The 16099-nt window shown below is 39.6% G+C and overlaps 1 protein-coding gene across 10 annotated transcripts in view; it reads right to left on the reverse strand.

Moving 5' to 3' along the window:
- The window catches only part of Specc1 (sperm antigen with calponin homology and coiled-coil domains 1), a 287982-nt gene that overhangs the window by 100065 nt on the left and 171818 nt on the right, over nt 1-16099 (reverse strand). For all 10 annotated transcript variants that reach the window (XM_058572014.1, XM_058572018.1, XM_058572013.1 and 7 more), the window contains one exon: nt 1487-1694. In XM_058572014.1, the coding sequence (XP_058427997.1) occupies nt 1487-1694 (208 nt within the window). The remainder of the gene's footprint in view (nt 1-1486; nt 1695-16099) is intronic.

A 16099-nucleotide genomic window follows, 5' to 3' on the forward strand; every position in this document is an offset into this window, starting at 1 on the left:
CCCCTATTTTGTACTTTATTTAGAGACAGGGTCTCACTGAGTTGCTTAGCTCCCCACTTTTGCTGAAGCTGGCTTTGAACTTGAGATCTTCCTGCCTCAGCCTCCCGAGCTGCTGGGATTACAGGCGTGTGCCACGTGCCCGACCCTATCACAGCTTTCTTATACTTAGGGTCAGCAGAAGGCACTTCAGTATTGCACTGTGGTAGAGGGGTACATTTTAAACAGCAAAATCACCAAAAACAAGCACAAAAATACTAAAAACATGGCATTAGTAGACTGTAAAAAGGACACTGGTATACAGTATCAGAACTGAGATAAGAAGACAGAGTTTTTGATCTCAGTTGGAAATGTAAGTGGTAGGATGACTCTAATTTTTCACCTCTCTGTGAATTTCCAAAAATAACCACGAAAGCATCATGAGTACTGATTTGGGGTTACAAATAAGTTTTAGTTAGTAGGTGAATTCATGAACACAGAATCTGTGAATAATGAGGATTAATCGTACATATTGGGGAACTTCTCAGGTAACTAAGCTATTTTTAGTAATGTGTTAGTATTAAAAGCTCTGTACATAATTCTTTTGTTATAAAAGCAAGACACATTAGATGTGATAATTTTATAAAACTTATTTGAACAAAGCAGGCAATGTTTAATCTTTTAAAAATATTTCCCTAGTCAAAGCAAACAATGAGCTTATAAATAAATCATATATTGATGTCTCTATAGTAAGAAGTGGCCAACATCTGTTATCTGATATCCTACTGTCAACGGGACACATGTTGGAATTGTTTTCTCCCTCAGACCAAAGGCACACATTGTTCACGCCACTCTGAACCTCTATCCATCAGATCCAAAAGACAGCACATTGTCTGTACTTGATGAGTGTAGTAAACAGTTCATTTTGAATGACCCTCTCCTACACCGGGACTATCTGTAGAAAAAGTCCATGTGAACACAGTCACAGCTAAACTCAAAACAGACTAAGTGGTAGAATATGTCACATGTATCTGTCTCAAGACAGAGGCAGCAGCCTCACGACACATATTGGTACCTAACATTTGAAATACACATGCTCCTTCTCGTAGTTGTTTTGTCTACTGACTCATGGTTAATAATCTCTTCTGTCATTTACTTTCTGACTTAATTTAAGAGATTAATTTTTTTTGAATTTTTTTAATATTTATTTTTTAGTTTTCGGCGGACACAACATCTTTGTTTGTATGTGGTGCTGAGGATCGAACCCGGGCCGCACGCATGCCAGGCGAGCACGCTACCGCTTGAGCCACATCCCCAGCCCCAAGAGATTAATGATTATTTCTTAAGTGCCATTATTCTTTAGAGATTACAGAGTAGTCAAAAGACTCTTCTTAGATCCTAGACACACACACATTCTTAAAAACTGTTTCACAGTCACCTGCGAATACCAGTTTCTTTAGCATCCTACTCAGGCCTGTTCCACGTTTCACCTGGATGTGACTTCACTTACTTTCCAGCTCACTAATGAGTTGATTATTGTGTAACTTGACAGCCCGGTGCTGTTCCACCTGATCTTCCAATTCGAATATGGTTTCTTTCATGTCTTTTATCTCTGCATCACTCTCTGATGCTTTCTCTTGCAGTTTTAGGCTGGTTCTGCTCAGCTGTTCTGCTTGATGATCACAGATCTCCTTCAGGTAAGAATAATCTTTTTCCATCTAGAACAGAGAAGATTCCCCAGTTAGTGTAATGGCAAAGAAGTTCACCAAAAAGTAGCAGAAAGGCTGGCTCATGCAACAGCAAAGGATGCTCTCGGCATGTAATGTTTCTTGCGTTCTTAGTCGGAGAAACAGACAAGGCTGGGAATGTTCAGGAAAATGTGTGTATCCAAATGGCTGCATTTTGTGCCCCTTTTCACAAACAGAAAGAAAGCTACATGTACTTAAAATAACTTTCTTTCCCATACAAGGGTAGAACACTGCTTTTGTGAGAGGCGCTGGTGCTACACTGGTAAGGAGGGATGGGAATGCCCCATCTTCTATCTGCTATGGAGCAGCGCCCTCTGCTGGTGAGACACAAACAATGCTCCTGAAACCTGACCAATCTGAACATAGAAATGTGCATGCCACAGAAACAGAGGAGTAGCACATAAAATTTCATCTGTTTTTAATTATTACAAGTAGTAATAATTAACACAGAAAAGCACTCCAAATAATGAAATAACCATTCACCCAGACACACTTAACAATAGTTGAGTTTTGCCACATTTGCTAAATCTTTTATTTTATTAATATTTGTTAACACATCAACCTTCTCTCCCACCTCCAAGAGTGATAAGCATTATCCCCAAATTGATGTGTGGTCATACTTTGAAGGGTTTTCCACTTTTATAATAAATATATGTCCCCATGATAATGCATAGTATTGTCCTGGATATTTAAAAACTTTTACACAAATGATATATTATGTTTTTTTCATGTACAATATTATACTGAGGTATATAATAATATGCTTTTGTCCTGTACTATACAATTCTTGTGTTCTATAACTTGTTTTTTTTCTTTTTCTTTTGTTTTGTTTTTGGCGCTGGGGATTGAACTCAAGGCCTTCTCCAAGGCCTTGCAAGGCTTGTAACTTGTTTTTAACTGTGTTTTGGAGAGGAATCCATATCGCTACACATCTCATTAGGACATTACTTTAATTACTGCATATTATTATTCCCCATCTAAAAATACTAATTAATTCATTATTTTGAACAACACGGCAATAAACACCATTGACCCTTTTCTATAGTCCTTTAATGGATATTATTACATAACTGTATATTTAGGAGAGTAATATAAACTTGATACCCATAGATTTCTTCCCAGGTAGTTTTTTGGGGGGAGGGGTTTCAGGGACTTCATCTGCAATTTTTTTCCAACTGCATTTCATGTGCAAAACCTTCTGGCTGTGAACTCTATGGGGACAAGGACTTCATCTGCTGTATTCACCACTGTATCCCCTGTGCCTGAAGGTCAGACACAGAGGAAGCAATAGGGGGATAGAGCTCAGTTGGTAGAGTGCTTGCCTTGCATGCACAAGGCCCTGGGTTCAATCCCCAGCACACCCCCCCCCAAAAAAAAATTGATGAATGAATGAACAAACAGTGAAGGGCAATCCTGCAGTGTTTTTCACTTGGGAAGCTGTGGATGAATGGATGGAAGAATGGAAGGAAGGAGGAAGTGGGTAGGTAACAAGAAGTAAGAAAACTAATAAGAGAACCAACACAGCCAAAGTATACTACCTGTGCTAAAGGTCAGCATTGCTCTGTGAAACTTGTATTTCAATTGTAAAAATGTGTGGCTCTGGACTGTGACGTAGAATATATCACTGCAGTTTGTGGACAAAATATTTGAAAGCTGTTGTTCATTAAAATGGTTCCAGCTCCAGACTCTGGGAGCTGGACTACTAGGTTTTAAATCTACCATATCAAACCTTTTATCTTTTTAATCCCTCTGCCTGAACAATGGAATGGTTCAAGAAGTAATGTACTCAGAAAGTTTATCACAGTGCCTGGTACATAGTAAGCACTTAATAAGAGCCACTCTTTATCTTATAATGAGCTTAGGTATACAATGTGAATAATAATATAGGTCCATTCAACCAAGAAAATCTCAATTTGTTGAAAAAGCCAGAAGTCTCATGATCTTAACAATAGCTATTTTGTGAAACAGAAGACAATTTCAAGGAGAAGCAGCCACAACATTTTAAATACATAATGCTGAAGTCTGAAGGGATCTGGAGAGCAGTAAGGGAAGGCAGCTCTGGGTCTTGCATGCTGAGGCAGCCCATGGTCTTCTGCAGGGCAGGCTGCCTTTGTTGGGAAGACTCAGGCAGAGGAATGTTATCTGAGTTCTAGAAATATGCATGTAATTATCTGGTATGTCTGTGAGTCAGTTGAGCAACGGAACCCAAAGACTGAGCACACCAAGGAAGGTCTGAGTGCAACCAAGGCTGCTGGACCCTTTATAGACTCCCATGTTCCTCTACTTCTCATGTGTTGGCTCATCATAATCATGGGCATCAAAGAGTGGTGACATAGCATAGCGATGGGTACAGTGTGGACTGCCAGGTCAGTAAATCTATATAAATCAGCTACTGTTTCAAATGCACTGATCAATTCTTGATTTTGGAGTAATTCTCTCAATTTAACAGTGTATTCCAGAAAGGTATTGGGAAAAAAAAAAGGAAGAAAGAAAGAACAGGAGGCTGAGGCAGGAGGATCACAAATTCAAGGCCAGCCTTAGCAACTTACTAACTTACAGAGGCCCTAAGCAACTTAGTAAGATCCAGTCTCAAAGTTTAAAAAAAAAAAAAAGTGTTCCTGGGTACAATCCTCAGTACCTACTACTACTACTACTAATAATAAATTATAATTATACAAATATAATAATAATAATTATTATTATAAAAATGTTTTAAAGAAAAGTAAAAACCAAGAGCCCTTAAGTAGCCTCAATGCTTCTTACAGGGACTCAATAAATAACAGGATGGTGTTTTAATATTCATTTCAAAGATTAACAAAGAGAGGGAGAAATTAAATCACTTGAAAAGAATAATCCTGTGTATCAAGTAGCTGAGAACAAACCTTTTATTTTCATGACTGTTAAGAGTTCTAGGCTGCCTTTTGTGTTGGCTTTTCTGCTGGCCAGCAACACAAACTCCTTTGAATTTTAGCTTCTCTGGATCAGGAATTACACTATCAGACACCCAGCAACATGATTTTTCCCTTGAAAAGAGAAATCTCTTCTATGGATTCCAAACATCTTTCATCTTTGAAAATCAACTTCTTGTGGCTGGGGTTGTGGCTCAGTGGTAGAGCCCTTGCCTAATATGTGTGAGGCACTGGGTTTGATCCTCAGTACCATATAAAAAATAAAATAAAGTAGGAAAAACAAAAGAATATTCCATTATTTAAAAAAATCAACTTCTTCAGAAATGGGTCCTATAAGATTATACTACAAGTAGATTCAAAGGAATTTCCCAGGAACACCAGGACTTCCTGGGGAGAGGGCAGTGAAACCATTCCTGATGGCCTAAAATTGCCAGAGGCACGCAGCAGCAGAGGTAGCTCCACAGCCCAAGGGCAGTGCTGGGAGCACACAGCCAGGGCAGCTCTGAGACCAGACCCACTGAATCTTGGCAAATGTGACTATCTCCCAGGACTCAGCCAGATACTGAATTTGGGGAAAAGATTCTATCACAGGTCAGGTTCCCTGGAAACACGTAGAGATGAAGAGGTGGACACGGGAAGTTTATTGAGAACTGCCTGGGAGTGGGAGAGGGGTGTCCAAGCTGTGGAAGAAGGAAGCAGAACCATGAAGTTGTCACACAAAGACTTCAGTTAATCCCCTGGGGAGCTCCACACGGAGGATGCCCCTCAGTACTGTTCCAGATGGGAGCAAAGCCTGGACCTTGGTCCTCTTGGGGGGTTAGCTACAGTATGGGCTACCCTGTGGAAGGCAGCTCTCCTCAGCAGAGTTAAGCCCTGGCAGGAGGGCATGCTACAGTCCTGGAGAGCTCCTGGGGAGTGGTGCCCCCACCTCTGCAGATATTAGAGAACACTGTGGTGCCACATACACACATCTAGATTATCTTCTTGGGGAAATGAGTAACTGGTCAAAATAGTTTTACCATTAGATCAATCGACTACAGTGAATAAAGACCTCCATAAGGCACATCTGTTTATCTTTGTTGGGTAAGATGAAATATAAAGGAAGTCAAACTAAGAACCAAGGTCCCATCTTACACAAACTAGTCCCAAGAATAGAAAATTTCAAATAAAGAGAATACACTAAGGAAACAGGTTTACAGCTAACCTAGCAATGTTTCAGTATATAAGGAACTAGGAATTCAGTACATCAAAATCAAAGCATCCTGCAAGACGAAAATATGGTTTAAATATTTTAGTGTTGTGGTTCTTCTTTTTTTTTTTAATATCTTTACTTCATTTATTTATTTTTATTGGTGCTGAGGATGGAACCCAGCGCCTTGCACGTGCTAGGCTCTACCGCTGAGCCACAACCCCAGCCCTACTATGGTTATTCTTAATAGGTTCTCAAGCAAAGAACTTTTTTGAAAATCAGACCCTGCCTTTCATACATCATTTCATCATTCAGTCATGTATGAATAACATAGAGACATAGGCAGATGTAGTTATATCATTGTAATAAATTCTAAATAAATTCCAATATCATTAAAGTTGTATAGATAGTTCTGTTAGAAACCAGCAAAGGTGGATAAGTTATGTTGCCAATAGCAAGGTACATGGCTTGTAAAATAAACCCTCTGTACTGCTTCTTATGTAAGGATGTTGCGTTTGTTTGTCTGTGGTACCAGGGATGGAACCCAGGGCCACACATAAGCTAGGCAAGTGCTCTACCACACCATAGCCCATGTTTGTCTTTTACTTGGCTTTTGACTGAATCTGCTGATTATACTGTCTATTTGATAAAAAGATCTTCAATACTAAAAAAAAAAAAAAAAAAAAAGTAAATCATCTAGGAAGGAAGAAAATAAAGACATTAAGACCCAACCCCGGGCTGGGGATGTGGCTCAGGTAGCGTGCTCACCTGCCATGCGTGGGGCGCTGGGTTCGATCCTCAGCACCAAATAAAAATAAAAAAATAAGGATGTTGTGTCTGCCAAAAACTAAAAAATTAATATTAAAAAAAAATTTCTCTCTCTTAAAAAATCCAACCCCGGGACTGGGGCTGGCGCTAGGGCAGGGCTCAGTGGTAGAGCACTTGTCTCGCATGTGTGAGGCTCTGGGTTTGATCCTTAGCACCATATAAATAAAATAAAAAGGCACTGTGTCCACCTACAACTAAAAAAAAAGAAAAGAAAAGAAAAAAAGATCCAACCCCCACACATTCCAATAGTGACTTCTTTTTCAACAAACCTCAGAAATGTAAAATGTGTAACTAGGGAAACATCCTAGTTGCTTATAGTTTTACTGCTTCTAAAGGGACAAAAGGGTCTAAGGAAGGCCTTAGGTACAGGAAATGAAGTAGCTCCTGGCCTTGAGATCTTTGGCCTAAAGCTGAGGGGTCATCTATGGCTAGACAGGCAGGGGCTGACAGGAGCTCAATGAGCAGGCCTGAATACCTTCTTTGGTTCAACAGACATCACTCCTCCCCAAGCTGCTCCAGGTTCTATGCTCCCTCTCAGGAAACAGCACAACCACATGTGCAACCACACAAGAGGAGGATTGGGGAATGGACCAAAGGCCTCTTTCCAGGGATCCCCAATATCATATTGGACACCAAACCCTAATGGGCCTAACTCCTAGAATATCTAATGTCCAAATGTCTTTCAAATCCTGTCCTCCCTTCTATCTTGTCCCCTGTTCAATCCATTCTTTCTCACCTAACTGTGGCTAAAGCAATCTTTCTTTCTTTTTTCTTTTTTTGGTACTGGGGATTTAACTCAGGGGCACTTGACCACTGAGCCACATCCTCAGCCCTATTTTGTATGTTATTTAGAGACAAGGTCTCACTGAGTTGCTTAGCGCCTCGCTTTTGCTGAGGCTGGGTTTGAACTCGTGATCAAACCCAAACTGCTGGGATTACAGGAGTGTGCCACCGCACCCGGCTAGCAATCTTTCTTTTGTCCTTTTTAAAATATATACTTTTTAGTTATAGGTGGACACAATACCTTTACTTTAATTTTACATGGTGTGGAGGATCAAGCCCAGTGCTTCACATGTGCCAGGCGAGCGCTCCACCATTGAGCTCCAGCTGTAGCCCAGCGATCGTTCTGAATCTGGGATTCTCTCACTCCCTTGTTTAAAATTCCTCAAACCAAAAGCACAACCACAACAAAACAATAACTTGGACTTCATATAATTAAAATTAAAACAAAAAAAAGTGTGCCTTCAAGGACATTAAAAGACAGTAAAAAGATAACCCACAGAATGGGAGAAGATATTTACAAATTACATCTCTGATAAAGCATTGTATTCAGAATATGTAAAGAATTCTTAGAACTCAACCGTAAGACAAAAAAATGTGTGAGGGATTTAAATTGTTTCTCCAAAGATGATATATAATTGCTAAGTATGCACATGAAAAATGCTCAGTATCATTAGACACTGGGGAAAAGACTAATGTCATCTTTGGGGAGGTGCATATCAAACTTAGACGGCTAACACAAAAAGACAATAACAAGGGAGAGGAGGATGTGGCAAAAGTGGAACCCAAACACATTGCTGGTGGGAATATAAAATGGTGTGACCACTTTGAAAAACAGTTTGAGAGTCCCTTACAAATTTAAATACAAGCCAGGCATGGTGGCGCACACCTGTAATCCCAGCAGCTTGGGAGGCTGAGGCAGGAGTATCTCAAGTTCAAAGCCAGCCTCAGCAAAAGCAAGAAGCTAAGCAACTCAGCGAGACCCTGTCTCTCAATAAAATACAAAATAGGGCTGGGGATGTGGCTCAGTAGTCGAAAGTCCCTTAGGAAAAACAAAGTTAAATATAGAATTAAACGATCAGGAATTCCACTCCTAGGCATATGCCCAAGAGAAATGAAATATATTAATACAAAACGCTGTACGCAAACATTAATAGCAATAGTATTTTCAATAACCAAAAAAGTAGAAACAACTTTCTCATCAACTGAACGGATAAACAAAATGTGATGGATTTATACAATGGAATATTAGCTATGAAAAAGAATGAAGTACTGACATAGGCTACAATGTGGGTGAACCTTGAAAGAACGGCACTGAGTGAAAAAAAAAAAAAAGATAAAAGTCACATAGTATATGATTTCATAAAATGTTCAGAAGAGGCAGATCCAAAGAGTCACAAAATAGATTAGAGGTTGCCAAAGGATGGGAGGGAAAAGGTGATATGGGGGAAGCATGTTATGGTTAGCATATGTGTCTCTCAAAAGCTCTTGCTAATGCAGGAATATTCAGAGGTAAAACTATTAGATTATGAGGGCTGTAATTTAGGACTAAGTTACAGCTCTCATAATCTAATAGTTTGAATGGACTGGGTGGTAACCATAAGCAGGCGGTATGGATGGAGGAGGTGGGTCACCGAGGGTGTGCCCTTGAAGGGTGCATCTACTCTCTGGCCCCTTTTGGATCCTCTCTCCAGCTGCCATGAGGGAGCAGCTCTCCTCTCTACCTCACATGTCCCCCATGATGTGCTGCCTCATCTTAGGCCCAGAACAATGGAGTCAGCCCTCTATGGACTGACCTGTGAAACTATGAGGCCCCAATAAATTTTTTCTCCTCTAAGTTGCTCTTGTCAGATATTTTGGTCACAGTGACACGAAAGTTGACTCAAACGGCGGTGACTTTAATACATGATACAGATTTCCTTACTGTGTAATAAAAATGATGTAAAATTGACTGTGGTAATGGCTATACAACCATGAGAATATATTAAAAATTACTGGCTTGTACATTTTCTGAATTATATCTCAATAAAGCTGCTATTAAAAAAATCCTTCTAAGACTTACTATGTCTTTTTTTTTTTTTTTAAAGAGAGAGAGGGAGAGAGAGAGGGGGAGAGAGAGAGAGAGAATTTTTAATATTTATTTTTTAGTTTTCGGCAGACACAACATCTTTGTTTGTATGTGGTGCTGAAGATCGAACCCGGGACGCACGCATGCCAGGCGAGCGCGCCACCGCTTGAGCCACATCCCCAGCCCCGACTTACTATGTCTTGAGGGTGAAATTCAATCTACGTGGTTGGCATTTCTTCCTGTTCACTTCCACGGACCATCCCATGCATTCCAGCAATGACAAAAAAATGAGCATTACTTCCTCAAGGGCCAGGCTTTCTGGCCTTAGGACTTAAGTTATTGTCTTCTAGTGACATTCCCCAGTCCCTACCCCCAACACTTCACCTGGTAAACTCATTCTTACCCCTTCTCATGATTCAGACTAGAAGTCAAACAAAAACATTTCTTGATGATTCAGGTTTTTGCTGTAAACTTTCCCACTGTATTATAATCAAGTAAAATTCTTCTAGTAAATGAGGCTTTGTTTTTTCAGTGGGGGGAAAAACAGCATTGGCCTAAGACCACATGGTATTAGAGTCATTAGGTCTGCTTTATATATTTTCCTATCTCTTTGCTTTCAGTAACCAGAAAGCCATATAAATCAGTGATTAAAGACAGACATGTTGCTGGGTGCAGTGGCGCATGCCTGTAATCCAGGCAGCTCAGGAGGTTAAGGAGGGAGAATCTCAAATTCAAAGCCAGCCTCAGCAACAGCAGCAAAGTGCTAAGCAACTCAGTGAAACCCTGTCTCTAAATAAAATATAAAATAGGGCTGGGGATGTGAACAAGTGGTCAAGTACCCCTGAGTTCAGTCTGTACCAGTTCAGCTCCTGGTACCCGCCCCCACACACAAAAAAATATCTAGGCATGTTGAAGTCAAACCCAGTTTTGATCCTGGTTTCATCAATTAATTAATTAGGCTAATATTGACAGTATCTACTATGTAAGGTTATGATGATTATAGTCTCTAAGAGTGCCTAATACATATAAAGCATTAAAATACTAGCTATTATTATTAAAATATGATAAAATTTGTTTTGAACATATTGATAAATTATAGCAGTCTCTTTTAATTCCACTGTAAATTTCTTTGCCATTCATTCACTTATTCACTGACAAGTATTTACTGAATACCTAATATGTGGAAGAAACAGCAATGCTAAAATTATATACAGCATAAAAAGTAAACAAACCTGGAATGACAGCTTGAGTAACTCTGCCATGAGTAAGGATGTGTGTTGTATTTGTTGTTTTTGTTTTGACATCTAGCTTGGCTACTATAAAACAACTTTTGCTTCATTCTTGGCCACATTGTGAACAGGTACTGCTGATACTGATAACTATATTGCATTCTTACTGACCTAAGTTTAAATCTTTCTTTCCTTTTTGCAATGCTATTCTGCCAAGGGAGAAGAGAATATGCTATGTATTTACACTTCTGTAATGGAAAAGACTGATGGAAAACTCAAAGATGTAGAATAAAAATCTGAATTTTACCTTTGGGAACTCACAGGCAAGCTGAAGAAGCAGGGGCTGTGTGCTGGGGATGCCATCGGCAGTAGCAGTGCCCCATAAAAGTGCTGCCCAAGAATGTACATAGGAGGGAGATGTTGGGGCAACTCTAGGGCTCTCAAAGAGTCCTGAGGTCACATTCAAGGACAAGAATAGTGCTCGGGCCTCATCTCATTAAAAGAACTAACATGTCTAAGAAGAAAAATGAATTTGTCACAGGGGATGAAATTCTGGCAAGGAAACTCAGAAAAGGGGCAGCCCATGTAGGTCGGCAGTGAGAACCACAGTAGGTGTAGGAGGCAGAGCCACAAGTGTTCTGTGTTCCGATCCCCCACAAGGCCGTATTTCTTCTCCACCAAAGTTCAGCTTCAACCCTTCTCTTCTGAGTTTCAGAGATCGATCTGCTGGGAAGAACCTGGTATATACCCCCATCATGTGACTACTGTGTTTGGGGCCATGTCGCTGTTATATCTCACATAATAAGGGACACATGGGCATTCTAGCTGTGTAATTTAATCTTTGTGAGCTTCAGCTCCTAGTGCACAGCCAGGCAGGAGGGGGCCTTTGGCAAATTTCCCTGCAGGCCTCTCCTCATGTTGCTACCCTGAGGTGCCTCCTTTGAGTCTACCTCCTCCAGGCTTCCACAGGACAGCTGCAGCAGGCTGTTTACAGAACTTCCTCACTTGCCTTTCTCCTCGTTGATGTTTTGTGGCCAGAAAATGGGGTAAATTATGTCTCAATTGAAGAGGAATGAAATCTCCATGACTTTGGGTAAGTAACCTTAACCCGTCACCAGTCCATCATTCAGGCAGGAGAAACGAATATTCTCCAAATTTCCCCTGAACGCTACACAACAGATTCGCCAATACTTCCAAGAACATCCTGAGGTGCTATGAAGGGCAAAGGCTTTCACACAGAGATCCTGGTTGATCTAGAACAATATCATTTATTGAAAGAAGCCATGAGAGTTCATGAGTTAATGATCCATCGGAGCTGAAGGCCTCTTTGAAGAAGTGTCCCCATAGCTAAGACTGAAAGCTGCAGAAAACACCAGGCAAGAGAGACAGAGAGAGCACTATACAAACACCCAGAGGCAGGCAAGGACTCAATCTAGCTGGTTCTGGGCAAGGAGGGAAACAGTGAGGCTGAGGCTAGAGTATAGGGATGCCAAGCTGCTGGGCTCTGGGCATCCATGAAGTGTTTGATGAAATGGGAAGCCGTTGAAGGACTTACATGATTAGGTTACCATGAGTGCTTTGTGGAAAAAAGTAAAGATATGGAGTCCTGTGGGGAGGCTGTCAAACAGTGCCCATAACCCCCCCCTTTTTTCTTTCTATGGGAACCTCAATTTTGTTTAAGAATCAGGTTATGAACTTATTTCAAAAGAGGTGGGCTGGGATGCAAATATGGTTTTGGGTTTTTTTTTTTTTTTTTTTTTTTTTTGCGGTGGTAGTGCTGGGGATTGAACTAGGGCCTTGTGCATGCAAGGCAGGCACTCTACCAACTGAGCTATATCCCCAGCCCACAAATATGGTACTATTTTGACCAATCAGACATAAAGAGAAAGAAATTGGGGGAAGCTTCCCAGGAACCAGGTTCTACTCATAGAACTGAGAGGTCTGAGGAGACTTTTTCTGCCTGGAACCACAACATGTGGTTAAAAAGGCCCAAGGAAGCTGAGCTACCCTGTACCCTTGGCAGGAGGGTCAAGAGCTACCAGCCCATAGCCCTGGAATTATGGAGCCCGGGAACCACTGCTAGCAACTGCCTGAATTCTGACCTCAGAGAATGGAAGCAGCGAGTACGTCAACTGGCATACATCATAGACACTGGAGTTTTCTGTTTTACGTTGTCCAAGGCATCACCTGGGGATTCTATTGGACCACCTGATTACTTAAGGTTTTAAGATCTCTTAAGTCCTTAAGACATTCTATTCTGAAGTCATGGCCATAGGATTATTCACTCATTATATCTTTCTCTCAAATTCCAGTTTTGCAATCTTTGCCCAGAGGTTGCTCTAATCAGTTTGGCCTCAGAACCAACCTTGGTTGCACACTGATCACTTTAACTCTACTGGGCTCCCCTGACCACCCACAGTGAGTGGTTATTTATAATCGTCTTACTTCCTTGGAGGAGAACCATGAGTTTCTGAAGAAAAAGCTAGTTTCTAAGTATACCAACTATAAGCTTTAAGGCCTCAGTATTTTTCTTTTAAAATTTCTAAGTTTCAAGCCTAGTCAAGAAAGTCTATTGTAAAATCAAGATCCCGAACAATTGAAAAAGGTGAAAGTCAAAAAATTTAAACCTGGCACAGTGGCATATGGTATATGCTTGTATTTCTGGCTACTCAGGGGGTTGAAATACAAGGATTCCTTGGTCCCAGGAATTTGAAGGCAGCCTGGGAAACACTCTGAGACCCTGTTTCAAATAAATAAATAAAATAAACTTAAAGCTGGGTTGTCAAGGGCTGGGGAAAAAAAAATAACCCTAAGCAACTACAAGCTGTTATCCGGCTACAGGGGCTACCTGGGTACCTAAATGCCTCACAGGAAGCTGAGGCTTTGGGGTCCTGTAGACATCACACCCTTTTTCAAAATTATACAGAAGTGTCTTACATAAGCTGCCAGAAAAATGTATAGGGAATCTACCAGAGAAAATGAAAAGAATGGAGATATTGGGGTTGGGGATATGGCGAGTTGGTAGAGTGCTTGCCTTGCACGTATAAATCCCTGGGTTCAATCCCCAGCACCACAAAAAAAAAAAAAAAAAAAAAAAAAAGAATGGAGATATTATTAGTGAACTGCTAAGACAAATAAATACAAGGAAGAAAAATCCTATGAAACAAAAACATAGTTATTATAAAAATTCTACTAACTTTCTATTTATTTCACAAGGAAAAGTACTATATACTATCCAAAAAGAAGTACATTTGAAGACTTTCAGAAATTCTTTTGAGTCATTAAGTAACATATTTGAATTGAAACTCTTATAGATTCACTAACTCTATTAACTCTATCAGGTGAGGTAAATCTGTTAACTATTAGATTGTAGGGTGGGTTGATATTGCTTTTCCCCTTTGTAAATACACAACTTTATTCTTTTAATCGGATCTACTTCTTCTGCCAAGTATTAGAGTGGATGAATATGATGCTCAAGGGATAAAGTACTGATGACCAAACAGTCTGCTTAGTGATAAATAGAAGAGTCCACTCTGACAACTGCTTAAAGTCATCATATGTGAAGATTCTGGGCAAAAATGTCAAGTGAAATGATGAGCACTGAAGAATTAGGATTCACTCCAGGAATGCCAAGATGACTTAACATAGGACTAACTACCTTAGAGAATCTGTTATTGTAATTCACCTCTGTAACAAAATAAAGGAGAAAAAAGCAATGTGATGGCACAAAAATAGATGTCAGTAGATACAGAAAGAATTTAACCCCTATCCTTTATTTAAAAATCAGACACGACTTAGCAAAACACTTACAATAACATAATATAGGTTATGTACCAAATGTCTACAACAAAAATAATTAATGATGAAATGTTAAATGCTTTATTTTTGGCACAAAACCAGAATACACCCACCATCATACTTCTGGCTCAACACTGTGGATGGAAAGAGGCCTGCCTGAGGTCATAAGACTTGTCACTGGGCAAGTCAGGAAGACCCAGTCTAACACTTAGATCTTTAATTCTATGCTAAAACTGTTCCTATTATCCTTAAGGCATGAGTCGCTTAAGCAACATCATTTGAATTCACAATTGCCAATGGATTACCTGATATTCTACAGTGGGGATACAATAAGCTACTATGGTTTGGATATAATATGTCCCCACCAAAACTCACAATGAAATTTGATTCCCAATGTAGTGGAATTGGGAGGTGGGGCCTCTAAGAGGTGATTAAGTTTGGGGGGCTCTACCCCTATAAATGGATGAATGCAGTCTCATGGGAACTCTCATGCTCCTGAAACTAGACTGGTGACCTTGACAGGAGATTGTTATCAAGTAAGCCTGACATCTCCCCTCACTCTCTCACACATGGTCCATCTTCCGAATGCAGAGCTTCTCCTTCCAATTTTCCACCGTAAGTTGAAGCGTAACATGGCCCACACAAGATTTGACCACCTGGTTTTAGATTTTCCGGCCTCTAGAACCAAGAGCCAAAATAAAGCTGTTTTCTTTATAAATTACCTAGTCTCAGATGTTCTGTTAAAGCAACAGAAAACAGAGATGGTCTCTTCCATAGGTATGGATTATACTTTTTCTATGTTAATATAAAACAGCAGGAAGATTAAGTTACAGATTCACTGCCATTACAAATCAATGTCTTTGCAAACAACAGTGCAAAATCATAGACCTGAGGTCTTGATAGGTATAAAGAAACCTTTTGTGGCATCATATCTCATCTTTTACCTCAGACTTTCACCTAAACACTGGCTAAAATCTTTTTCATCTTCCATTAGAATTTGATAACTTTAGTAAGCCAGAAATAAGATATGGAATATATCAATAACAGTTTGATTTTATAATATTTATAATAGCTTGATATTTAATATATATCTTGGGCCTTATATTCTACAGAGAATGCAAATACTTGCCTTTTCCTCCATATCATATTAAGTTTATACTAGAAAACTTTACATTTTATTGTCATTATTTAGCCAAAACCACATGAAAGCAAAAAATTCATGACTTCAAAGAAAGAACAAAGTTAAATGAAAAATTTTACTTAAGAAGCTAGGAAGAAAACAAACAATGTATAAAAAGCGATATAAAAGAATTTTAAATGATAAAAGAAATGCATAAATCAGAAATAGATTTTATAAATCTAATGGGGGTCATTGTAGTCATGAAAGACATACTCTATTCTTTTTGGCAGAAAGATTAAATAAAACTCTGTCAATACAGGTTTGTATGCATAAACAAACTTTAAAGGACACACAAAAAATGTTGATAGTTTTTTTCTTCAAGATGTGATATTAAAGGTTATTTATTTATTTTAGTTGTAAATGGACACAATACCTTTATTTTTATTTACTTATT

The sequence above is a fragment of the Marmota monax genome, unplaced genomic scaffold (assembly GCF_021218885.2).
Source record: "Marmota monax isolate L192 unplaced genomic scaffold, Marmota_monax_Labrador192_F-V1.1 WCK01_AAM20220418_F8-fsc00311, whole genome shotgun sequence".
NCBI classification, from domain to species: domain Eukaryota; kingdom Metazoa; phylum Chordata; class Mammalia; order Rodentia; family Sciuridae; genus Marmota; species Marmota monax.